The sequence below is a fragment of the Schistosoma mansoni genome, chromosome W, assembly GCF_000237925.1.
Source record: "Schistosoma mansoni strain Puerto Rico chromosome W, complete genome".
NCBI lineage: Eukaryota > Metazoa > Platyhelminthes > Trematoda > Strigeidida > Schistosomatidae > Schistosoma > Schistosoma mansoni.
In genome coordinates, this window is record NC_031502.1 from 20306249 (window position 1) to 20333633 (window position 27385).

Consider the following 27385-nt stretch of genomic DNA (forward strand, 5'->3'; position numbering starts at 1 on the left):
AGAGGTATTGATATTTGATATAAATCTATGTGCAAGGCGTTGCGCGTAATACGAGTTTCTGTGTTTACGCGTATCGGTTTGTTTGTCTGTAAGGTACGCTGGACTTCTGGGGTTCGTTGCAACTGGCTGACATAAAATCCAAACCTTATGTTAGGAAATGGACTTGGTTGCGGCTTTCAACACCGAGGTTAGTTGTAATTCATACGATCTAGCTTGTTTAGTTGAGATCGTTAACAGATTCACAGCTGCCGGTTTCTAGAGCAAAAATGGCTTCAATAACAAGGGCCGCTATAAAGGCTTTAAAATACTACAAACATGTGGTACAAAGTGTTGAGAAGTTTATAGCGAAGTGTTCCCCGGAATACAAAGTCCCTGGATTGTATGTAATCGATGCCATTGTTAGACAATCTCAGTACTTTTATCGCGAGAAGGATGTTTATGGACCCAGATTCCTTCGCAACCTAGTGCCTGTATTCGTTTCGCTTATGAATTGCATTGAAAAAGATAGGCCAATGTTAATGCGCATGTTGTATTTGTGGCAGAAAAGTTCCGTCTTTCCAGATGAAGTTATAAATGCGCTGTGCGGTGTTCTATCGGATCCCAAAAATCCACAGGTTGTTGAAAAAGGTAAACTTTTATGTTAATTAGTTATTTTTTAGCTAAAGAGGTCATCATTGAATCACTAAATAATTCCTCTACGAAGAAAATGATCACAGACTCTTCAGTCCCTTCACAAGCTACAGAAATGCCTCCAACTGTAAATAACTGTGTATCAAAAGTCGATAATGCAGTGTCTGCTTCTGAAATCGCTAGTGATTGCGCTCAAAGGAATACAAGCGCCAAGGTCCAACTACTTCAACTACAAGTGAGTTTTGCTGTGAGATTCCGAATAGACTCATAACCATATCCGTATTTTATGTCGGTACGTCACTCTAAATCGTTTGAAGTAATGCGGGTACGTGCAATGCACTTAAAGTCAAAATAATTTTCCGATAAAAGCATAATATGACCAGACTTACATTACAGACAACTTGTTCGTATAAATTATCTCGGTGGTGCTAGCCATTTTTTTGAGTAATCAGTAATTCATTAATATATACGAGGTCGATTCATGTAGTGAACCTGGATCTTACGGGTTTTCGCGGATGAAGTTTAACTTTACATAAAAAGATAACAGCAGTAATTTCCAGTACTAAGCTTATAACAATACTTCGGTAATGATTCTAGAGAGCCCTTTTCTTAATTTGAGCGGCTCGTGTTTCTGGCATCATGTATCAAACTTTGCAAGTAAGAGTTGCAGTATAATGACTGTCTGGAAAAGAGTTGCGTTTCCTGCTTCAGGTTTTCGTTAATTTACGAGTACAGGTCCGCGTACTTGGCTTTCAGCCACACCATATGTTAAGGTTGGTGATACTGCTCGGTATAGTTCTACCAAGTCACAACCACCCTTTATATCCCTTTCCTTATAATACTTAAAGTGAGCAACCGGCTATTGACTGGGTATGTAGAGCTAAGTTTCAGATTCATACTTATCCTTTAGTTAGAAATTTGCCACAGTAATTCAGATAAATCCACTTTTCTAAGCTTTGTCTTAACCAACATTTTACTAGATAAATCCACTTCGTTGTATTTTATGTCATTTCCAAGATGATAAACAGATTGAAGCCTCAAGGAACTGGGCTGGAAATCGGTCTCATTTGTCTAGACATATTAATTCCATCTTCGTATAAGTCTTGTTTTCAATCTTCTGTTCACTCAATTCTTTTGGATCATATTCTTTGTTTGCTTTCATCAGTCTCTTAAATGCACATGGAGGTGACCAGACAAGGAAGCTTATCCTTTACGGATACAGAAAACAGGTTCCTACTAGTGAACATTGTTGACAGCTTTGTTGCATAGAACGTTCTTTTTATAGCGCCCCCAAATGCCCTGGTATGGGAGAGGGTGGGGAGAGTCAGCTCTGCCTCTCGAAGTGCTCTCACATGACCACGCGCATACAGCCACTTTCAGAGAAGCACTACTCACTGCCTTCTCGTGGCGGGGGTGTTGTTTACGAAACTGAGAGTATGGAAAGTGAATGTCCGGCGCTTCAGCCGGATTGGTGAACACGGAGGATCCACTTAGGCGAGTTGGAAAACCCTGATTCCAAACCAATTGTACACATGGGCTCAAGGATCCTGAGTGAACAAATGGCGTATGAACCTACTGTTGGTCACCGGCTACCATGGGACTGCATCACCTAACGTTGCTCCACTGCCTTATGGACCAAACCTTTAGATCTAAGGCTCCAGGTGTGGGTCCCTAAGAGAACCACTTGCTTCGGCCTGAGAAATCGGGCAGTATCATAGCCCACACACAAATCGAGTGACTTATGTGGCGCATATCTGTTCGGTGCCCCTTTGTACCAATACTTATGTGTTCAAATAAATAAATAATAAATCATTTTGTCTCTGCCGTTAACCGATTTTTCAGTACATCAGAAGTCTGGTCACTTAAATTCCAGGTTCATATGAAGGTTTAGATAGTGTAAAAGGAAGACGAAGATTATCAGAACTATGCTGAATGAATAATTATAATTGTCAAATTTTCCTACATTGTCGACTCCTTAACAAGGATTATAAAAGAATATTTTCTTACTGGTTTTAAAGAAATTTACCAATTTTCCATAACTTATCGGTATATTCATTTCTACAGCGTTTAGCTAACAAGTACAATAGTTGAAACTTAATTCGTTTTTTTTAAATAGAAAAATGGACGGAATAATGCTATATTTATGTTTCCATGGCCAAAAATTTCTCTGAATTCTTTTTTGTAGGCTTTACAAAAAAAGATTGCTGAACAATCAGCATTGCTTAATCAAGAACAAACAATTGATCCTGAAGTGCTGACTCAAATTCATATTCTTATGTCAGAATTAACCAGACGAGCAGAAGCAGCAACAGTTCAACTTGCTAATGAACAAGCTAGTGAAGATTTAAAGTAGGCTGTTTTTATTTGTTCTTTGATATAATCAAATTGTACATACATAGCAATGGGTTCTCTCTTTTATTTAAGAAAAGAATAACTCGATTGTAATTGAGCACGAATCTGTCAGTCAGTTGACCTTTAGTTTTAATTCCAAGTTCAACTAAACGTAATAGTGTTTTTGAGTTGTTGACTTTATGATTTAAATCTTAAACTGTCAATGACAGGTTGTAGCTTCAAATTCAGGCCCATTACCTACCACGACTTTTACGCTTAACCACCACCTATATTGACGAATAATGTTGGTATAGGAGTAAGTTAGAAAAAAAGTAGGAACAAGCAAGCCAATAAATGGTAACATCGGTCCATAAACTCATTGACTATTTAACTAGACCATGTTGGTAAATCCAGGTCACGTGGCTTTAACTCGTGGGTTAACCGCGGTCAGTGTCTAGAGACATTTTATGACCTGTCAGAATCTGTCACTGACTCAGATGCATTAACTCCTTTATTCTTCCCTTAGATCTTGAGTCTTAGTATCCCTTCATACATACACTTTCATTTCTTCGCAAACTTTTTCCTCAATGTTTAGTCTTTTTCATTATCATAGTTTATGCATTCCCCGGACTCTTTTTACCATTCATCTTGTTAATTTTGTCATCTTGCTAACATGTGATACAACGACTTAGGCAAATACATGCTTGTGCCAGACTCTGCTTTGATTATGATTGACTTGATACCTTCTCCCATCCATGGGTTTCGACAAGTAAGAAACACTAATTCGTGTGGAAAAATGCAAAAATGGTGAATTGAAGAGGTTCTTGAGATACTAGGAATTTCCTAAAAGTCTGGTCAGTTAACAATCATTGCTCATACTAATGTAGGACAGATCTATCAGTTGATTCGATGTAAATTAAGTCACTATATAGCTTATTAACAAAGGAGTTATTAGAAACATTGATACGCATATTGCTGACCACTTTTGAAGCAAATCAATCAAGCTATTATTTTTTGGTAGTAGCTAGAAAGTCACTAGAAGGTTCACTTCAAAACGGATAAAATTACTCAGTCCATTATCATTAGTGCTAGTGGACGGCTTATGCTCCTCCACGGGGGGTAACAGGCGTAATTAAGTAAGTATCATTAGTAGCTTGACACATCAGTCGTAATTTATAAACGAATCACGTCACACAACTACGACTGTGTTTTCTTTACCATGAATATCTTTTGGAGTGGTGTTATTAGCATCTGTGCTCGTTATTTGTCATTCTAAGTAATTTACATCAATCTAAGCTGATTATAAAGTGTACGACATAGTCAATGTTTTTTTAAAGTTGTATTAATTTGTAGTAATCGACTACTGAGTAGTGACTATTCTCATGCTTAGTTCTTAGCTTGAGCTAAATGAGGTCAATCTACATATATTGGAATTCAGAGTAAGCTATGCTAATCTGCTCCATCTTTGGTCTCTCTACGACGTTAGTCTGACTAAAAGGTCAGGCGTAAATAACATCGATCAGGTCAGAACAACTATCGACCTCCTGTATGGATGAGAACATAAGACTTATATGGCCTTCTGTACGTTCTGATCGTCAATTTACTCTTCAAATCATTACTGAAGTGAATTTGGGAAGGCCTTCTATGCACATTAACACTAGAACGATATAGAAATGATATGAAATATTAAACAAATAAACTAATGAGCCTGGTTCATCTTTGTAAGAATTCTAGTGATGTTTTAAACAGAAGGAGTAGAGTTAAGGAAAATTGTTGGGGATGTCCAATCCCCAGAACTTACTTGATAAGTGGCTTAATTTTGTAATTTTGTTTTGGAAATTTGAATTTAGCTGTTTTCGCGCCAAACGCGCTCTTTTTACCTTCACATCACATTTCCCACTTGTAACTATCTGAAACGCTATTGGTCTATTGTTTCTTTGTGTGTGCTATTTATTAATGATGCCCAGGGACAATCTGTTGCTGTATATATACGCTTGACTTTTTCCCTTATTTGATTGCTGTGCTTCTGGCTGCTACGGAATATAACTTCCCCGCTTCCAACTTGAACTTCTTACTCTAGTTAGCTGGGTCTGGGTCGCGTCAGAATAGCTAGCTTATCGGTCCCCGGTCACAAGTCTTTGTTGCTTTCGCTACTAGTGAATTCGTAACGCTTCAGATATAACAAAAATACATTCCCATAAATTGAAAGTATTTTAAAAGGAATAAAGTTGATGTATCTCAAATTTCATAAACTAATGTATTTATTTTCATAGTTGAAATCATGAGTCAATTGAAACTAGACTATCATGGAAAACCTGGAAGCACTGGACGGCCGTTTCGTCCTATTATGGGACTCCTCAGCAGTGTGCATCCATGATCCTGCACCCGCGAGATTTGAACCCAGGACCTACCAGCTTCGCGCCGAAGCACTTAACTGATAGACCACTGAGCCGGCATCCAATGGCGCGAAGCTGGTAGGTCTTGGGTTCCACTACGAACATAATCAAGAAGATGGATGCACACTGCTGAGGAGTCCCATAATAGGACGAAACGGCCGTCCAGTGCTTCCAGGTTTTCCATGGTAGTCTAGTTTCAATTGACTCATGATTTCAACTATGAAAATATTGAAATATCCACAAAACCCCTTCTGATCTACAATGTATTTATGTTCTTAGTTCTCGCATTTATTGGATAGATTGTGTTCACTCTTCATACTCGAAAGTGAAATGGAACTTCTTGATTATGTTCGTAGTGGAAGTGCACCTTTAAGTAGATACTTTGGTTATTCATTTCATTTATTAATTCAATGATTACTACCTTTTTCCACAATGTTATTTTAATTTATATGGAGAGTATTTTCTTTTTACTGGGTCCCCTGTTGTGTATCAAAATGTTTTGTGTCATAGATAAAATTACTAATTAAATCAAAGGGAAATCATACAATATGCTTAAGATTTTTTTCGATTTTCAATGAAGTAACATGTACTTAAGCTTGACCACTTCAATTTCATCATCCGGACTGTTTGTGACAATGTAGTTTAGTCGGATTTCTTTCACATACACACACACACGAGAACAACAAAACTTTCTACCTGACCACATTTTTGTGTTGTCCTATTACTTTGAACATTCCAAAATTTTGCGTTATGTATTAATTGCTTTTTCAAAATCAATCTGTTTTACTCACTTGTGTATAACCTGTTTGTGTCCTTATGAAGTACTTCAAAATGTTTGCTTTTTGCGTTGTGTTCTCTGAGCTAAATAGTTTAATTAGGAAGCTTTCATTGCCATTCTTGACAAAATCTTCAGCGCCTACTTATATTGCGTTGAGCTTTTCGGTTATTTCATAAGTGTCCTATCAGTTCGTTCCAATGGTTACGTTTGTGAGTGGTTGTTTTCGTAGGTTTTGTTGTTTCTATTTGCCTTTGTTGGTTTAGCTGTAGTCTTGTAACTAGTTGATCTCTTCCTCATGGGTTCATAGGTTAAGTCTGTATTGATGTATTTGTTAGTTTGTGATTGATCTGAATGACATGATTTTAGAAATCTCCTGGTAATCTTGGAGTTTCCCTAGTTTAAAATTCCGACGTTTCTTCTGTCGAATTCATATCCACAATTGTTTGGATTTACTGATATCACTGGTATCACATCACATCGTTTCAGTGTTAGTCTTTGTTTGTTTGTGTGTAGGTGAATGGAATGTTCACTGTGTCCAAAATGTTGATAAAACTCTTTATTTAAAGAAGTCATTGTATCACGTTCCCATAGCTACTGTTCCCTTTATTCCACAATTACAGTGATTTTACTCTATTTTTCGTTTTTTCTTCTTCGTGTTCACTTCTCAGTGTAATTGATCCAAATTTGTTGGCACGAATACAATCTATGGTTGATACATTGGCGCATACTCGTGTATTACAAGAACAATTAAATCAAGCACGAGCTGAACGCCAACATCAACACCATCAACAACATTCAAGATATCAGCAACAACAATCAAATACTATTGTTCGATCTATCAATGGTGTAACAGCTGGTCAACTAGAAGATGATATAAAACTAATTCGGGTTAGTCGTTGTTGTTGTGTTTTAATTTTCAAATTCATGATCCAATGTAAGATAACAAGTGAATTCACCTATCTCATACCACCATCTAGGGTCTCTAACCACCGATCGTGGTTATTGCATGAACCACAGCCACCTAGCCTACACTTACTGATGTAACTTATTTTAATAGTCATTGACTTTACGGACTTTTATTTACGTTTACGGCAAAGATCACGCGTCAAGGCAGGCTCTGGTTAAGTATACATAATACATGTCACAACCAATAATGGTGCAGAGTTAATTTGAAAACAAGAACATTTCTTCGGTCGATTTGTTTTTTCTCTTGTTCAGTTACACGTACGTCAAAGAAAAGTGGTTAACAACAGTATGTATTTCACATACTTCCTTAGGTAGACGTTCTTATCTTTTTAATAATTCGTCTGTTTTTTTTCTAAAATCTTTTTATAAAATTCATCTTAACATAAATGACCCAGTATTTTCACAATATTGTTGGTTAATTGATGATAGTCTGTTTTAAGCCCCCCCTGGCTCTAGATTTTATGCTATTTAACAAACGATTGGAATACGTTTGTCACAACAGTCGGGGAATGGCTCCCTAAGAAAACAGCCTGTTTCGGTTTGGGTACGCGGACAGTATCCCATCCTTCACATATGTATTTGGTGCATCCTTGTAACAAATTTTGTGTTTAAATTAATAAATAAAGTATCGATCTCAAAATATGTGAGCTACAATAAAACGAAGATCAAGATTACTCTGTAAATCACCTATCCAAGTGCAGATTTCTGCACTCAGCTTTGAGTTCCATCATTTATGTGAGGGATAATGGTACTACCTGGCCACCTAAACAGAATTTTGTGAAGCGAGGTGTGAACCTACCACCAATTGAACTAAAATTGAGTATTTTAACCAACAAGTCACTGTTCGTGCAGCCTGATAAAAGGTCTTCCAGTCGATTTACCTCATTTGCCCAAAAATAAAATCAAACGGTCCCCAATGTTCCATTCAACTATATTGTCTTTTTTGCCTCTTGCTTTTCTAGCCTACAGATAACCGTGGTGGTTTAGTTAGTTCAGTCAAATTAAAAACAGACACATGTATTCGGAATGATTCAAATAGATTAATACGACCTACAACACCTCCATGTTCATCAGATGCTGAAGACGATTCTGGCATTCTACCACAATCATGTGATAGAAAACTTCACTTAGCAAAAAAGAATAAACTTGCAAATAGAACTAGTTCGAAACATTTAGACTCCAAAGTAAGTTTAGTATTAAATTGTTATTATTATGTATGAATGACTGATATTGTCTTTCTGTCTGCTTATCAAGGATCCAGCCACAAATATCATGTTAAAAGCGCTTGATTTTGATCTTCTAAACTGGACACTTTGAATTTTATTTCAAAAGTTTAAGTACATTGTCTTGGTGTCCTTGATTGACTGCCTCTATGTAATGTGTTGTTACATAATATTTCTATGAAAGTTTTTAAACGTTATCGAAGTTCTGAGTTGTGCAAGACCACAAAAGCAGACTCAGCATTTCATCGGTATTGGTGTATACCAATAGATTAACTAGAAGAGTTGGAAACCTCTGTTTGTAAAAAATACGCGGATATAAACTTCAGGATTCTTAAGGAGCGAATAGCTTATGAGCATTCTTCAGCCTCTAACTCCTCTTAGACAACATCTAGTGTTACTCCATTGCTCTGTGGACTATATCCTTATTATATCTACTTAGGTTCAACGCAACGGAGATAGTCTCACTAGTCGAGTTCAAAGCCTCACATACACTGACCTGTACTTGCTGAATGAGGTACACTGAAGATACGTTTATCGGTTTTTATATTTTAAGGTGTTTATGTTATTTAATTTAGTACTTCAGAATATTAAACTTGGTCATTAAGACCTTTTGTATTAGTTATTTAGATCTTCCCATTGATGTTCAGGACTGAAATTGATCAGTCTCTTATTGGTAAATGTACATCCTGCACGCATTGCCTCGATATTGCCATTACGTCACAAGTACTATAAGCACAGACAGATAATAGTTAGCAGTGGAATTCAGGGTGCCCGTTTGTCTTATTTGGGACTCGTCAGCTTGATGTATCTGCACCCCAGAATTGATAAATTGCATTCTTGAACATCAATGGGAAGATTCAAACAACTAATACAAATAAATTAAACTTCACCTCATTGCACAATCCAGTGGCTATCTGAACTTAGTAGCTAAGTGGATAACTCGATGGCGTTTGAAGTGAACAGTACTGAGCCCGAGTCCCGGAGTGAAAATCAACTGTGAAATATAGATATACCCAGCTGAGGAGTCCTAAATAGGACGAAACCGGTGTTCTGAATCCCACTGCTAGCCACTATTCATCTCTACTGATAATGTTTGCCATTAAAATTCAAATTAATGGTAAATATTACTAAGAAAATTTGCTTGTTGTACTCTAATGACACGTAACTAAAGTGTAATATAAGTTATTTTAAATAGCTTTATGATATTTGCAAAATATCGTATTCAGTTATAGATATTCCTCTTGGAGCCAGTATACTAGTTGTACTTACAGACAAGAATGTTCTAAGCACGTCATTTAAAATTAACCGACTGCTTTCTGGATTATTTTTTAGCCAATTTAATTTGATTTCGAGTGAATAAAGAGTAAGAGAGTAACTAAGTGAATCATTAGAACAATAAATAGCACCTCTTGAACGTGTTTCTTTTCCTTGTTACTCAACAACATCTAGTGTCAGTCAGTCAGTCATTCACAACGTAGAACTTTGTACGTACGTACATCAGTTCGAGTTGCCATACCACATTAACACAGAGATGCAGTTATCGATTCAAATCCCATAGTGGTAGCTCAGTAGTAACGTCTCTGACTGTGAAGCTGAGTGACATGGGATCGAATCCGTCAGGGAGCACCAGTTCCCTCAAGATTACAGGTACACCTTGCTGACGAGTGCCAAGTAGCACGAAACCCGAGTCCAGGGTTTCCTGTTGACCACCTCACCCGACCGTTGCTGCTACCTTGACGTGGTGGTCAGGCTTGGTTATCGTGATGAGACAATCAAGCTATACTGGCTGGAACAAACGTTCCTCAAGGTCCTACCGTGCTAGACAGGTCGGTTGAAGAGCGGTAAGACTAAAAGCAGCAATCCCAAGGTCCGAAGGAGAAGTCGTACTGCCGACTGTACAGAGGTGTGACAGCAATAAGGTGTTTCCTTCAAACAACCAGCATAACAGCGATGCTGCCTTCCCACAAGGAGGGGTGGGGTTAGAAAAGGTCGACCCTAAAAATGCACACCTCGCCTTATCCCACGGATATCGGTCTCCGGCGGTAAGGTTCAAACAAGTACGGAGCTAACACAAAAACTACCCACAAAAAGGTCGTGTGTGACCGACCTCAAGCAGTTGTCCCTTGGGCACTGCGGTCACGCTTTCAGGTCGTTATGTCCAAAACTAATCCAACTTCTTTTTCAGGTCCCTCAAGAAATACCCTTCCACGGTGTGAGCAGCCGGGAAGTGATATTAGCCCTCATACCCGTAACTGCACACGAGACCAAGTTGGTCACATTCAAATTCTTCCCACACCTTCTAATAACTCTCTTATCTCCACGACTAACCCTTCTCACGTCCTTTTATCACCTCTCACAACATCTAGTGACATTGTATTTTTACGAGTTTCGAACCTCTGAACTCATGTTTAAACTCACAGTTTAGAGCTTTAAAAATAACCTTTAAGAAAACTTTTTTGCCTGAACCCAGGTGAATTTTTCAACATATATGTTCATATCATTTTGCTTACCAATAACTTGTTATCTATGTTTACACTATTTTTATAAACAATGTGTTTTATCAGCCCTTAGATGTTGCTTTTCGTGATTCCAATATCTCTCAGGGTTCCCGTAAACATCATATATACGATTCGCATCCAGTGCATAATTTCGATAGAGAAACTAGTCATGTAGATGGATATTTGCCATCAGATAATTCTTCATTTTCCGATCGAAATAATAGTAATATTAATTATAATAACGATCATGTTCATCAATTTCGAGAACATTCAAATCGATTTGTCTCAGATTATGAAAATTGTGATGATTGGAATATTTCATCAGGTCAAAGAGTTCGGAATAAATATAGTCGGTAAGTTTGTTGTCTCTACATTTATCCGGTTCTATCTTGATATAATGAATGCTAATAGGTAGTATCTTATTTTTGAGTATTACAGCAGTGTTGAATGAAAACTAATCCTATTTAAATTCACTTGGTATTGTTTTGTTTGAATCTTCTCATTGGTGTTTTAGGACTATATCGAGACAATACGCACAGTATGCACATATGCCAATTAGAGACTGACCAGTTACAGTCCTAAAACATCAATGAGAAGATTCAAACAAAACAATACTAAGTGAATTTAAACTTCACCCCATTGCACAAGGAAGTGGCTATAAGGGCTCAGTGGCCGAGGGGATAACGCGATTGATTTTGAAGTGAAAGGTACTGAGTTCGAGTCCCAGAGTGAACATCAACTCTGAGATGCAGGTACATCCAACTGACGAGTCCCAAATAGGACGAAACGCGCGTCAAACTGGATTCCACTGCTAGCCACTATCCATCTTTGCTTACCATAATCCTATTTGTTTTTTGTTAAATTTCCTAATATATTACTCTTTTATGTGCTCTATCTTCAAACAAAATGTTTATTGGAAGCAGAAATATTGAAGATGAATTCCTCCGCCTCTGTATGCGAGTTATTACTTCAATACTGATCTGAATCAACGCATACTCTGACTTATAATAAGGAGCGAAGTAGTTGAGCATACTAACCACTTCACTTCTTAGAAATCTCGTCAGATCTTGTTGGATGGTAGCTAACGAAACTTTAGGATGAACTCAGAAATCCCTATTGGGTTTTATCATCTATGACGTATCTGAAATGCCTGTCTGTCTATGAAAGGCGCGAGTATATTGCGTAACGACTCGGTTTGTTAAATGAGTAGTTGATCATGGTTATCTTAAAAAAATTCTTGCATATGACAGGAAAACAGAGTTACTAGTGCTGAGGTTGGATTTAGGGTACTCAGTAAAGATGAAAAATTGTTTGATAAAACTGTGAATCGTTGTCAGCTACGGTATCTGAAAAATCTGTGACGTATGTCCAACCACAACAATCAGTTGAGTGGAACTCGTCACTGTACATCAACTTCACTGACTATGAGAAGGCGTTTGACAGTGTGGACAGGAGAGCATTATGGAAACTTCTTCGATATTATGGAGTTTCTGAGAAGATTGTCAACATTATCCAAAACTCATACGATGGGCTACAGTGCAAAGTCGTGCATGGAGGACAGCTGACAGATGCATTTCCAGTAAGGACCGGAGTCAGACAAGACTGTCTACTCCCCCCTTTTCTCTTTCTTCTGGTGATTGACTGGATTATGAAGAATTCGACATCTGAGGGGAAGTACGAAATACAATGGACATCTCAGAACCAATTAGACGATTTTGACTTCACAGATGACCTAGCTCTCCTGCCTCATACACACGAACAAATACAGATGAAGACAACTAATGTAGAAGTAGCCTCTGCATCAAAAGGGCTCAACATAAACAAAGGAAAAAGCAAGATTCTCAAATAAAATACGGTGGACGCCAACCCGATCACACTTGATGGAGAAACTCTGGAAGATGTGGAAACATTCACGTACCTGGGAAGCATCATTGATAAACAAGGAGGATCTGATGCAGATGTAAAGGCGAGGATTGGCAAAGCAAGGTAGCATTCCTACAGTTGAAGAACATATGGAACTCAAAACAACTCTCAACCAATATCAAAGTCAGAATCTTCAATACGAACGTCGAGACAGTTCTACCGTACGGAGCTGAGACCTGAAGAACAACCATAGTCAAGAAGGTACAAGTATTTATAAACAGTTGTCTACACAAAATACTCAACATTCACTGGCCGGATACCATCAGCAACAGCCTTCTATGAGAAAGAACAAACCAGCTTCCATCTGAAGAGAAAATTAGGAAAAGACGTTGTAAGTGGATAGGACATACATTGAGGAAATCATCAAACTTCATCACGAGGCAAGTCCTAACTTGGAATCCTGAAGGGAATCGGAAAAGAGGAAGACCAAAGAGCACATTACTCCGGGAAATAGAAGCATATATGAAAAGGATGAACGTTAACTGGAAAGGATTGCCCAGGACAGGGTTGGATGGAGACTACTGGTGGGCGGCCTATGCTCCTCGACGAGGGGTAACAGGCGCAAGTAAGTAATGTCCAACCACCGCCTACCCTAATGAAAAATGTTGGGTAGTATAGGAATGGTTTAGAAGAAAGTTAGAAGTGACCGAATCAGGCTGTGATGCCAGGTTATAATATTAACTGTTGAACTGTATCGCGTTGATAGATATACGAAAGATAAATTTTACTCATTCACCAGGTTCTTGGGCATAAGCCACACTCTAGGTGTGAGTACCAATGTTACCACCCAGGTGCCCAAATCGGAATAGATGGAGTGCGGTCCGAATCTTGAAGTAAATGATTAAGCGGTTTGCTAGCCACCATCATCTTTTTATAATATTTGATTTTCGCTCATTCAATCACCGCTCCAGATATGAACTTCCCGTTAGGTGTCCACGACTTTATAGTCATATGTATAAAGACTATTTGATATGACTCAATATTGGTTCTAGTCAGTCAGTCAGTTACAACGTAGAACTTCGTACGTACGTACATCAGTTCGAGTTGTCATACCACATTAGCACAGAGATGAAGTTGTCGATTCACATCCCATATTGGTAGAAGTAGTAAGAGTATAAGTATTGTGTGAAAGATAAGGGTTTGAAGATGTTATTGAAGGAGTATAATACAGTGAAATAAATTTGGAAAGAGAAAAAGGAAAAGGACACAAATAATTCAGAATATTAGAATTTGACAGAACACAAAGAGTGGATACACCTTCGCCATTGCAAACGATTTTGAGCCATGTCATTCAAGGTCTCTAACCATCGGTTGCTATCATCTCGCGAGTCCCAACCAGGTAGTCTACACCTACCAACATGGCTCAGTCCACTTGTCAGTGACTTCATGGATTTATGCCATGTTTTGGTCTGGCCGCCCCTAGCTTTCTTACAACCTGCTTCTACACTATAAAGCATTGCACGTCGGGGCAGACAGTGGTTGGGCATACGTAACACATGTCCCAGCCATCTCAACTGATGAAGTTTCACTACTTCATCAATCGATTTGCCATCCTTACCTAGTACCCGTTTCCTAACATCTGCATTACTTACTCGGTGGTCCCAGGATATACGAGCAATCCTTCGAAGACATCTATGATCGAATACTAGTAGCCTACGAATATCCTCTACTCTTATGGGCCATGTTTCACTGCCATAAAGTAGGACGGAACGGACTGCTGCACAGTAAACCCGTCCTTTTGTTGCTAGACGGATATCTCGCCTACGCCATAAATGGCGCAAGTTGGCGAAAGCTAGACGAGCCTTCTGTATCCGTGCTGAGATTTCGTCATACACCAGACCACAAGGGCTGATGAGACTCCCAAGATAAGTGAAGCGGTCAACACGCTCAACTACTTCACTCCCTATCATTAGTTCAGGTGTCGATGCAACCCAATCCTGAAGTAACATTTTGCACTTCGAGGGAGAGAATCGCATCCCGAACATGCCTGCATTGTTGCTTATGGTGGTCAGAAGACTGCATTTTGTCAGCGTCTTCACCAAGTAAAATTATGTCGTCGGCGTATTCTAAGTCAATAAGTGAGCCTCCTGGTAAAAGTTCAACTCCTGGAGATTGAGATGATGGAAGTGTTATCTCCAAAAGCATGTCGACGACAAAGTTAAACAAGAATGGGGAGAGTGGACAGCCCTGACGAACACCACTTGAGGTAACCAATTCTGATCACAGTTACCTCCACTGGTTCTAGTTGCACAGATTCACTCATTCTTTATGCAAATTTTATGTTAAATGTCATTGTAAACCTTATCATTCTGTAGTCTCATTTGTTCTATCTCTCATGTTGATATTTCAGATTATAGTTTAAACTATTCACCCTTTCTTGCTTGTCATCTAATTTATTTTCTCTCTCTCACTATTATTGGTTTACGATATTGCGGTAACTTGAATTGATACAACTTTGTTCTAGGTTGTCCCACATTGATGATAACCAATATCCTGTTAATATTATGATTGGTTAATTGACAATTCTTCTTAGTGAGTTATTATTATTTTTTGACATGAATTTATTCTTGAGAATCTTCTCAATCTGCAACTTCCGTTTATCATTTCCTTTTTTGATAGTCTCGATTCTTATGATGATCGTGTTGGTCCTCCTCATTCTCATCATCATCGACATGCTTTTCTTGAATCGCATAAACTTGATATATCCGACAATGAACCTGAACACTCAGATCAATTTGTTGATGAGTATGCTTCAGATTCACCTATTCTAAGTCCTGTTCGTCGACGTTTTGATGATAGTCTGTTTCCAAATGCATCAGTATCACCAACTGAATCCGACTTGAAACATCGTGAACGTCGTAGAAAACATCTTGGCTTGCCTACATTGAAACCAGATCATGTTGGGATTTTATCGCATACAGTATTTATTGGTCATTTGCATAAACAATTAGCTGAAAGCAAGCTAACAGCACTTTGTTCAGAAGTAACTGAAGGTCAAGTAATTGAATGTAATTTCATACCACCACGTGGATGTGCATTTGTTACATTTGCTACTCGAAGAGCTGCACATCGTGCAGTCATTCAAATGGATCAATCCACAATGAGTGGTCGAGAAATTAAAGTAGCCTGGGCTCCAAATCTCGGTATTAAATCAAGAGAAGATTATGTCACTAATTATTGGGATACTGATGAAGGTTGTACTTATTTACCGATAGAAGAAGTTGTAAAATTAACACGTCCCCAATTTGATGATCTTTTGGCTGGTTGTGGTGAAGTTGATGAAGAATCTCTCACTGATCCTCGACTTAGAGGTTTGATCATGATGAACAGTACTAATAATAATGATAGTAAAACACAATCGATTAGTTCTCCTAATGTAAAGTCTGTTAAGAGGCTACAAACAACACCGACCACTCAAAAATCTACAACAAACACCTCGACAAATTTATCAGTATCAGTCTATTCTCCTGTTATTGTACCACCGTCTGTTCCGATGGTATTAACTCGTCCTGTACCACCAATGCAACCGATGGTTCCTCGATCAGTCCCATTAATCCTACCTTTAGTAGCGGGTATGTTCTTTGTTTTTTGTTGTTGAATATTTTCTAGAGTGTTTTTGATTGATTTTAACTTAATTGTTAGTTTTCAATACACACTGACATAAAAATAACGTAGAGAAGAAAGTTTCACTTAGTGGAGATACTGATAACGTGCAAAGTCTTCTTATCATTCTGAGCAGTAACGCAAGCTCACTTAAAGTGGGTTTTGTCTCTTAAATGCAAAATATTGCTTCAGGACTGATCTAGACCAACACATAAACTAATGTTAGGATGTGAAGCAGTTTAGTGCATTGACCACTTCATTTGTCTAAGAAGTCTGGTCAGCCGTGGTGTGTTTGTGTGTGATGAATTCGGAAAGTTCGGTTGAATTTTGCTAAGTTATGTCAATTGTGGTATAGGCGTGGTGTCTGTCTACTGACTAAATGGCGAGTGTACTGCACAGTAGTCTATGAAAGTAGATGTGGATAGGCCGAAGGGTTTTTGATCATAGGGGCCTTTGAAGTGTTGCTTTATGACTATGAAACATTGCCTCTTAAAAATAGAGGGTGCTTATAGGTTATTAGTATTTGACCATAGATGAATTTGAAGGATCATTTGTGTATTTTAAGATCGCAAACTGAGGAATGTTAAGGTTAGATTCAAAGTACTAGTTAAAGATAGCAAATCGATTCGTCATTTAGTAAATCTACAATGACTGAAGCGATTAGGATACGTTTTACTTGTGTCTTTGAAATCTTCAACTGTTGAACTGAGTCATGATGGTAGGTCTCAGGTGACTTATCTGCGGTCCTTGTGAATTATGTGACCAATGGTTAGAAACTTTAAATGAAATAATCCAAAATCGGTCATAATGGTCTAAATGCATTCATTCTCTGGCTTCTTTTAGATCACGAGTTTAAAAATCATCTTTTACTTTGTATTCTACGAATTCACTTATTTCTTCTCAAATCATATTTTCTACTATTACTGATAGTATTATCACTTTTACTACTCTGGTATTTGTCTTGATAATTTCATATGACTGTGTTGATATGGTGTAGCAAATTGAATCAAATTGACATATATGACAGGTTCTACGTTTCGTATTGTAGTGAACAAGAACACGGGTGGGGACAATCGAATGTATTTTAGCACAACATTACAGAAGTATCACTAACTAGTAGAATCGGTTTTTTACTAATATTCTTCAATTGATCTGTATGAAGTTGATAAGTAAATAGATAGGTTTCATGTATTTATGAATGTACTTATTAACCCATTTACCAGGTAAAAAGTACATGTACTTGCCTACGAGCCACACTCTCAAAGTCAAAGGACTAGTTAGTGATAATATCTGATTATTCAGACTGAAGTAGATGGTGCAGGGTTCGAAACTAAAACTTATTATCTGAAACTTGAACACCTTACTAATCAACAAACTACTGCTCCACCGAATTAGTATCAGTTAAGGAGAATCATTTATCTAAAGCTCTATAACACTGAACAAATACATCGTTCCAAATTAATAATCACTGTCACTTGTTAACTCAATAAACACATCAGGTGGTAGTCTTGTGTATATTTAAATCACGATCTGAATGCCTACTAAGCTTTTGTATCTCATGGACTTTTAGTTACTGGTTTGTAGGTTCGAACCCCATCCCACCTTCAATTTAAGCAACCGGATAACATCACCACCTCTCACACTTGGATTGTAGCTTGAAGCCGAGTCCAAAAATCTCTATCCGTCCATTTAAGTCATAAAAAAACTTAAATCTCACATTATGCCATCTTTTGCGTTGGAGATGAGATAATCAAAATGCAACAATTACTCATGCCAATAAATCAGTCATATCAATTATTATTTTGTTGCATCTATATATCCACGTTCTTACTTTACTACTCCATTTCATAGCCATTTGATAAATTGCGTTTAAATTCCACTAAATTACTTGTTATTTTTCATTATTACTCTTGTTTTCAAAGCATCAGTCCCACGTATGTCAGTCCCCACACAACCATTATATTTTCAACAGAACAATACAACTACTGCTTCTAGAGCGCCTCCTCCACCACCACCGCCGCCTCCCCCACCACCTCCCCCACCGCCACCACCGCCTCCCCCGCCTCCTCCTCCACCACCACCTACACAACCGTCAATTACCCCTCCCCCTCCTGCCACTATATCATCCCAACCTCATTCAACAACCACTACACCTGGATGTCAGTGGAATCCTGGAATTAATGCAAATAATAATCAACATGTTGCAAATCAGCAATTATTACAACAAAATCCAAAGCCGGAATTGTCAACTTCAAGTGTTGCCGGGCTTAGACCATACAACAGACCACCATTATTACCACATACATTTCTTCCACGTAAGTGCACATTATTATTATTATTGTTATTACTGTATAGGGATCGTGGATAAGTATGAAAAACTTGGAAAGACTAGACATCTGTTTGGTCCTATTTGGAAAGTTCTCAGCAATCGTTATCCACATCAGTGATCAAACTCGTTGCTTTCAGGTTTTGCAAAGAGCACTCAAACTTTAGACTTCTATGTTGTTATCTGTTGGTTGACTTTTATAATTTCAATCAACTTCTAAGATTGAGCAATCGTCTTTTAATATCATCGGTTAGGAACCAATCGCCTCACACTGGACGTGATTAAAACTCCAGCAGTCCTATGCTAGGATAAAATAGCTATCTAATTAAGGTCAGTCCATGATGTAAGATATTATTATTACATCATTCAATTAGTTGATATGACTTAATAAATTGACGTAAACATCTACCTACTGCCATTCACTTTACTATGAAAAATAATGTAAATACTGCCTCCTAGGTTTTTCCACATACCTCAGTAGATAGTCCGGAAGTAGAAATGTAGTAGCTCTACATACGAAAAATGCAATTGATTTATCAGGTGTGTACAATAATTGTATATTAATATTATATACAATATTCTTGGGTATATAGGGTGACAAATAATAATAATAACAATAATAATATACAAAAAACATCAATACCTGAAAACAAGAAAAAAGAAAGCGTTTCTATTCGAGCTAAAAGCAAGTAGTGCAACATCATATGGAGTGATCTGTTGGGAAGAATGTTGGCCCCTAAATGCCCTGGTACGGCCGAGAGTGGTGAGAGTCCGCTTTCCCTCTCCAAATGCTCTCACATGGCCAGCGAATATATAGCCTCTGATAGGGAAGTCCTACTCACTGCCTTCTCGTGGCGAGGGTGTTGTTCACGAAATTGAGAGAACGAAAAACGAATGTCCGGCGCTTTAACCGGGTTGGTGGACACAGAAAGTCCACTTAGGGGAGTTGTAAAACCCTGATTACAAACCAATGGTACACATGGGCTCCAGTATCCTGAGGGAACAAATGGTGTATGAACCAATCGTTTGTCACTGGCTACCATGGGACTGCATCACCTAACGTTGCTCCACTGCCTTATGGATCAGACCTTCAGATCAAAGGCTGGGGGTGTGGCCCCCTAAGAAAACCACCTGCTTCATTTTGCGCACTCGGGTAGTATCACAGCCCTCACACAAATAAATGAGATTTGTGCGGCGCATATATATCTGATTCCCCTTTGTACCAATATGTATGTGTTTAAATAAATAAATAAAGAATGTTAAATTGTGCAAACTGAATTATAACATAGTGAATACTAGAAGAACCTGATGTTTGTGGATACTTTGTAAGGTAGCGTTATCCGTTTGACATTATGCAAAAGTATTTTTTCCGGGAGAATATCGTGGTAAAGTAATCTTGTATGCCGATGGTCCCATTGCCAGAAGATTCAGTTGTTTTGAACAGTTAGAAAACAAACGATACCTTGATATTCAAACTCTTTTCACAAGTATCAGACAATTTTTTCACAATAGCAAGCAGACATCACCGACATAGAGCCTGATATAGTTGTGCGTTTGCCCAAATGGCCATACCTTGTTAACATTTTATTTATTTATTTATACACATACATATTGGCACCAAATACATATGCGCCACACAAATCTCATTCGATTTGTGTGAGGGCTGTGATGCTGCCCAGGTGCCAAAACTGAAGCAGGTGGTTTTCTTAGGCGGCCACACCCCCAGCCTTTGACCTAGAGGTCTAACCCACAAGGCAGTGGAGCATCGTGAGGAGATGCAGTCCCATAGTAGCCGGTGACGAATAACTGGTTCATTCGCCATTTGTTCCTTCAGGATACGGGAGCCCATGTGCACCATTGGTTTAGAATCAGGGTTTTTCAACTCCCCTAGGTGGACTTTCTGTGTCCACCAACCCGGTTAAAGCGCCGGATATTCGTTTTTCGTCCTCTCACTTTCGTGAACAACAGCCCTGCTACGAGAAGGCAGTGAGTAGGACTTCCCTATCAGAGGCTATATATTCGCTGGCCATGTGAGAGCATTTGGAGAGGGAAAGCGGACTCTCGTCACTCTCGGCCGTACCAGGGTATTTGGGGGCAAGTTGGATTGCAAAGAAATCAAAATAATGCACTAATAATGATAACAAAGAAGACTAAACATTAAGACTATACTTTGCAGAGATTAAATGGAAAGGAAGATAAAGTATAAACATTTCTGCATCATTGTGACCTAAAGTCTTTGACTATTGATTACGGTTATCACTCGAACTCCAACCCAATAGTCTGCAAGTACAAGCATATTTTAAACCAGTAGTTAATGACTTCATGAACTAATGTCATCTTTTGATGTGGGTGGCTTTCGCTTTCTTCCAACCCGTTTCTACACTTACAACCATTGTTTGTCGAGGCTGAACATACATAGTGCATATTCAATCCACCCCGGTCAATGTAGATTTACTGCCTGATCAATTGATTTGCTATCTTTATCTAGTACTCTGAATCTAAACCTCAACAGTGCTCACTCAACGGTCCCAACATAAACGAGCAGTGCGTATAAAGCATATGTGATCAAATACCACTAACCAACGAATCTCTTCCATTTTTAAAGGCCGCATTTCAATGCACTCAGCTGTTGTACATATGTATGTTGGTAGAGATTAAAACTCGCAACTAGTTGACTCGAAGATGGATTTCTATGCCACGAAGCCACCGTTCCATAGTCAATTAATAATGTAGGTTCACACTACTGCTATCACCAGCCCTCGCCTTACATAAACAATGTAGGTAAAAGCCGAGTATACAAATCTTTATTTTGGCAAATGACACTGGTATTAGAATCTTGAGTATAGAAGCCTTGTTATTTATAAAACGAATAGATATGAACAACCCTTAAGTAATTTTAGCCAATCATATGAGTGAACTATTGTTTCATGTGCTTCTTCAACGTATTTTATCATTTATTTTTCTGTTTTCTCCTTCACTTACCCATCAGCTGGTCAAACTAGACCTCAACAACAACCTTATATGAATTCAGTAAATCAACCAAATCGATTTCCCAACAACATGTCATTTCCACCAGGTCTTAACAACAATAATCAATCGACGTTACCTCGTCTCAATACAATGCTTCCACCTCATTCATCTTCTTGGTCAGATGTACGTTTCTCCGAACCATCCAGTTCAAATATTCCTGTTGGTATGTCCTTAGGTGTATACTGTTTTGTTTTTGTCTGGTATCGAAAAAGATATACTACCTCTGTTTGTAAACTGCCTTTATTACATCTTGACATGGCTCAAAATCGTTTGCAATGGCGTAGGTGCATCCACTCCTTGTGTTCTACCAAATTCTAATCCTCTGAATTCCTCATGTCCCTATCCTTTTTCTCTTTCCAAATTTATTTCACTGTATTATACTCCTTCAATAACATCTTCAAACCCTAATCTTTCTCATAGTACTTATACTCTTCCTACTTCTACCAATATGGGATGTGAATCGACAACTTCATCTCTGTGCTAATGTGGTATGGCAACTCGAAATGATGTACGTACGTACGTACGTACGAAGTTCTACATTGTGACTGACTGATGTGCTATAATAATCTAAAGTAATTCAGTAGTCTTAACTAACTAAATGATTGACCCGTTTTGCCCACCCTTTCTCATACAATAGATTTTCTATAATTATATCGGTGTAATTATTGACTAAGGTTACCTTCCACAATTTATTGTTTAAAAACAAACAAATAAACCAATATATATGAATGTACAACGCTACATAGTGTCGATACTTTTTTGTTAAACTCCTCTAAATTGTCTCGTATAAAGTTTAAATATAAAGTGATTTTGAGTGTTGTTGTTGTAGGTATGAGAGTATTTATCATTTACTGGTTGCTCATACCATGAAAAAACATTTGAGGGACCTGAAAATAAAACTGGATTAGAGAGGTGGCGGTCTTGACGACTTGAAAGCGTAACTGCAGAGTCCAAGGAATAACTGTTTGAGAGTGGTCACACGCGGCCATTTTGTGAGCATTTGTCAATGTATTGACTCCATACTTTTCTGACCTTAGCTCTGGAACTGGAAATCTTCGGCGCAAAGTAGTGAGCTACTTTGAGGGCCTATCCTTTTTAACCCCTTACTTTCGTTGTAGAAAAGCATCATCGCTGAAAATGCTAGTTGTCTGAGGGGAACATCTTATCTGCATCACACCACTTTACATTCAGCAGTACAATTGGACTCCTGGATGAGTAGTTTATTGCTTTAAATCCTACTGCTCTTAGAATGATATGCTTGGTATGATTGGATCTAAAGGAATGGCTGTTTCTGTTAATATCTTCGGATTAGGTCATCAAGGTAAGGTACGCAACCGTGTTATGTACATGATCTCTGTCTGATAAGTGCACTGGATGAGCTACTGCTAACTTCAAGAAAAACTTAAAAAATACATGAAATGATGAGAGTTTTTTATGGAGATAATATACACTGAAATCAAGCAACTCTTTTTAAGTGGTTCAAGTGTATTATACAGTTAAGACCGTAAAGATATCACGGCTGACCCTAGACCGGAATGTACATTAATCTTCCGTGTTATAGAACAAAATTGAACGTATGTACCATCTATTGTCATTTCCGACCGTTGATCGACTATCTAGTGGATTGTTAATGGACTTTTCTCATGAATCTAGCACTAAGATGATATAAAGTCGACTCTAACTTCTGTGAAATCCTAAAGATGTTTTAAACAAAAGACATTTTGATGAGAAAATTGTATTACAATAAATGGGAAATACTTTGTAATGGATAAGATTAACTTATCCTGTTTTTATTTTTCTAAATAAATTGTCTATGATCTCGTCTATATGCATATCGATTAGTTGGATTCAGTCAGTCAGCTGCAACGTAGGACCAGACACACATATACATCGGTCCAAGTTGCCATATCTCGTTAGCACAACAATATGAACACCGGATTCATAGAAATAGTTAATTTAGTGGTTGTAGTATATAAAAGATAGGTTGCATATAAGGATATAGTATAGGAAGGAAGAACGTTATGAAGCAATTTTAATCTTATAGTTTAAGGGAAGATAACGAGTGTATACACCTACGCCATTGTGATTGATTCTGAGCCATGTCACCCAGAGTCTCCAACCATTGGTTGCGATAGTCACGCAAATCCCAACCAGGTAGTCTGTATCTGCCAACATGGCTCAGACTAGAAGTGAGTGACTTCAAGCACTGATGCCACGTTTTGGTTTGGCCACCCCTAACTTTCTTTCAACCATCCCCTACACTAGTCAGCATAGCGCATCGTGGTAATCGGTGTTATGATACAACTGCTACTCGATTCAACTGTTAGACTAAATAATACCAATAGTCTGTAACAGTATTTACACTAACTTGTATTACTTACAGTTATGGAATTCTAATTGAAAATTAAGAAAAAATATTTTATAGCTAACCACTGTTCCACCGCTAAAGTGGAGATAAGTGAGTTATTAGGAGGTGTAGAAAAGATTTGAATGTGACCAACTTGGTCTCGTGTGTTGTTACGGGTATGACCGCTAATATCACTTCTCGGTTGCTCACACCGTGAAAGAGTATTTCTTGTGGGACCTGAAAAGGAAGTTGGATTAATGTTGGTTTTAACGACCTGGGATCCGTGAGTTGATAGCGATCGATGGTTAGAGACCTTGAATGACATGGCTCAAAATCGTTTTCAATGGCGTAGGTGCATCCACTCTTTGTGTCCTCCCAAATTCTTCGATTTTTACTTCTTGGTGGATCCTGACGATAAATATTGAGTGATCGCCAGATAGAAGTTAGCAGTCCAGTCAATCGATATCTAAGTAATTTACTAATTATCAGAAGGGGTTTTGTGGAGATTTAGTATTTTCATAGTTGAAAGCGTTAGTCAATTGAAGCTAGACCAGGTTTTCCATGGTGGTCTAGCTTCAATTGACTCACGCTTTCAACTATAAGTAATGTACATTCTTTTCGCTGCATACATATTGCCAGCAACTAAGATACCTCTGATTGAGCCTTTTGTAACTTGTACAACAAAAGGTTGTATACCTTTCAGAAACGTACTTGAATAGGTTATGCGATTAATGGACGTAATGACGTATTAAAACAAATAAAATCAGATAACTTGTTGAAGTATGTAAATGGAATGAACAGGTACCTAGATATTCAAGCATGCCGCCGTAACGATCTTTTTTTGATCCAATTGCTTCATTGTATCAACAATTGATTTTATTTTGATTCTATTTTTATTTAAAAGGTCATTTTGTTCAATCAAATCAACTTCCTCGTATTCCATCTAATTCAAATAACAATTCATCTTCTTTAAATTATGAAATGCAAATAAATGAAAAGACATTTATATCTCCTCGTCCACCTGGTCCATTGTTCACTTGTCAACAATCTGGACTACGTCAACAAATGCAACAACGTTTACCATTACCACAGCAACGACATCCTCATCATCAAGTACAAATGGAGTCTGGATTTCGTCCGATGGGGTCTGGATTACCATTGAATAATTGTAGAATGCCAATGAATAATGATAGTGTTCTCGGTGGTGCGAATCCTGCTACTGGTGCCATTAGTGGCGGTAGTGCTATGTATATGCAATGGTCTAATAATAATATTAATAATAATCAAACAACTATACCACCGCTATCTTGCAATCCTAATGCTTTTATGCTTAATTCAGGACAAATGAAAACATTTAATCGACCAATGTTTCCACCTCGTGTTGTCGGTAGTACTACTGTCACTCCTCCCGCTCCACCACCTCTCGGTGGTGGTGGCGTTGTCGGCTTACCTTTTCGATATCGGAATTTTTCTAGAGGTGGTTTTCCTGGACGATGATGATGATAATAATTTCCGGACTGTCTTCTTGGTTGTGAATGTGTATATTTATGTTTAGTTTCCAAAAAAAAGAAGAAAATACTACAATTTGTGTACATACACTTTTAAATGGAGATTAATGGCGGTAATAAACCTTGATTAATTACAAATGGAAATTTGGATGATACAAAGATTTGTAATGATAAATAAGAGCAAGTAGTAGTAGTACTTACTTTATTGATACTATTTGTTAATCGATTATAATTACTGTTTTTATCTACGCTTTCTTCTTGACATATGAGTGTACATATCTATCTATTTGTAATGTAGAGAGAAATAAATTAGTACCACTGTTTATATATATGTCCGTAAACTGTTTTTTTTTAGAAGGGGGGGCACTAGTAAAATAAATATGTATCCTATGTAATAGTTGTTCACTTTTTGGAACTGTATACACGACGTTTGAAGGCTTTAGGGTTCGATCACTAACAGGGTTGTAGTTTCGAACTGATGAGTAATCACACAGGTTAGGATGAAACAGCTCTTATTTCGGTTCGAGCAGCTAATTAGTATTATAAGTCCTCAACACATAGTGTCACTCAAAGCTGAATGCATAAACCTTAAACTTGAGAATGGCAGTTGAATACAATGGTAATTCAAATATTGGAGTATGGCCACAGGTCAAGAGTATTAGGTAAAATAACAATTTGATTCATAAGGTTATGATACTTTATTGATGGTTAGGCGTACGTCATACATGCCATGAGGATCGGCTAACCTAACGTGCAGTGGTATTCAAGTGAAGAAATGCGACCGATTTATTTACTCTTTGACGATTAGTCTGAAGCATACAAGTAGTAAGTGGATTGGTTAGTTGGATCCTTTAAGATATTCATAATCTATGGCTGAAGACACTGAGCATTTGTATCATGACTTGAAATCAGTCTCAGTGATACAAAGACAAATTCATCATCTATATCCCTCCAAATTTTGAGCTAAATGTCATCCTTGAGTGTCAATTATTCTCTTTTGTACTGTGTTTTCCATGTTTAGTTTACTAATGCAGCTGAAATTAATCCCATGTCGTTGCTTCTCATCTTATTAATTATTTTGTTTGATATAAGGTATGATAAATTCGATTGATGTACATTCATTCGTACACCGAAAGTAACTAAAATATTGGAATTGCTACTGTTTATTTTATAAAAAGTTTGATATCATCACTTAACTTTCTTCTTCTTTAAACACATAAATGTTGGTACAAAGGGGTACCAGATACATAGGCGCCGCACAAATTTCATTTGATTTGTGTGAAGGCTGTAATACTACCCGGGTGTCCAAACCGAAGCAGGCGGTTTTCTTAGGGAGCCACACCCGGAGCCTTTGACCTAAAAATCTGATCCACAAGGCAGTGGAGCATCGTGAGGAGATGCAGTCTCATGGTAGCCGGAGACCAACAATTGGTTCATATGCCATTTGTTCCTTCAGGATACTGGAGCCCATGTGCTTCATTGCTTTGGAGTCAGGTTTTTCCAACGCCTCTAGGTGGACTTTCTGTATCCACCAACCCGGTTAGAGAGCCGGACATTCGCTTTTTGTCCTCTCACTTTCGTAAACAACACCGGTGCCACGAGAAGGCAGTGAGTAGAACTTCTCTGGCAGAGGCTATATACGCGTGGCCATGTGAGAGCATTTGGAGAGGGAGAGCTAACTCTCTCCACTCTCGGCCGTACCAGGGCATTTTGGGGCCATCACTTAACTAGAAAACGAATTTTCAATAAATCAAAGAATTCAAGAATAACTTTGTACAACAAAAATTAAATCAAACTGGTTTCCAAAAACTGTCATCAGCTTAATG

General features: G+C 38.0%; 1 protein-coding gene and 1 non-coding gene across 2 annotated transcripts; both read left to right on the forward strand.

Moving 5' to 3' along the window:
• Window positions 1-47: 47 nt before the first annotated feature.
• Window positions 48-25548, forward strand: Smp_148120 (ctd sr related rna binding protein; the record flags this gene model as incomplete). The annotated part of the gene is made up of 11 exons (XM_018788919.1): window positions 48-187; window positions 222-627; window positions 660-865; window positions 2816-2979; window positions 6804-7023; window positions 8064-8285; window positions 10889-11175; window positions 15365-16317; window positions 21664-21867; window positions 24956-25288; window positions 25391-25548. The coding sequence occupies exons 1-11, from the start codon at window positions 158-160 to the stop codon at window positions 25546-25548; spliced, it is 3183 nt and encodes a 1060-aa protein (XP_018654414.1). The 5' UTR covers window positions 48-157.
• Window positions 11486-11556, forward strand: Smp_tRNA_00164_Pseudo_TTG.1.1. Its single transcript has one exon. It is a non-coding gene (tRNA).
• Window positions 25549-27385: the final 1837 nt, after the last annotated feature.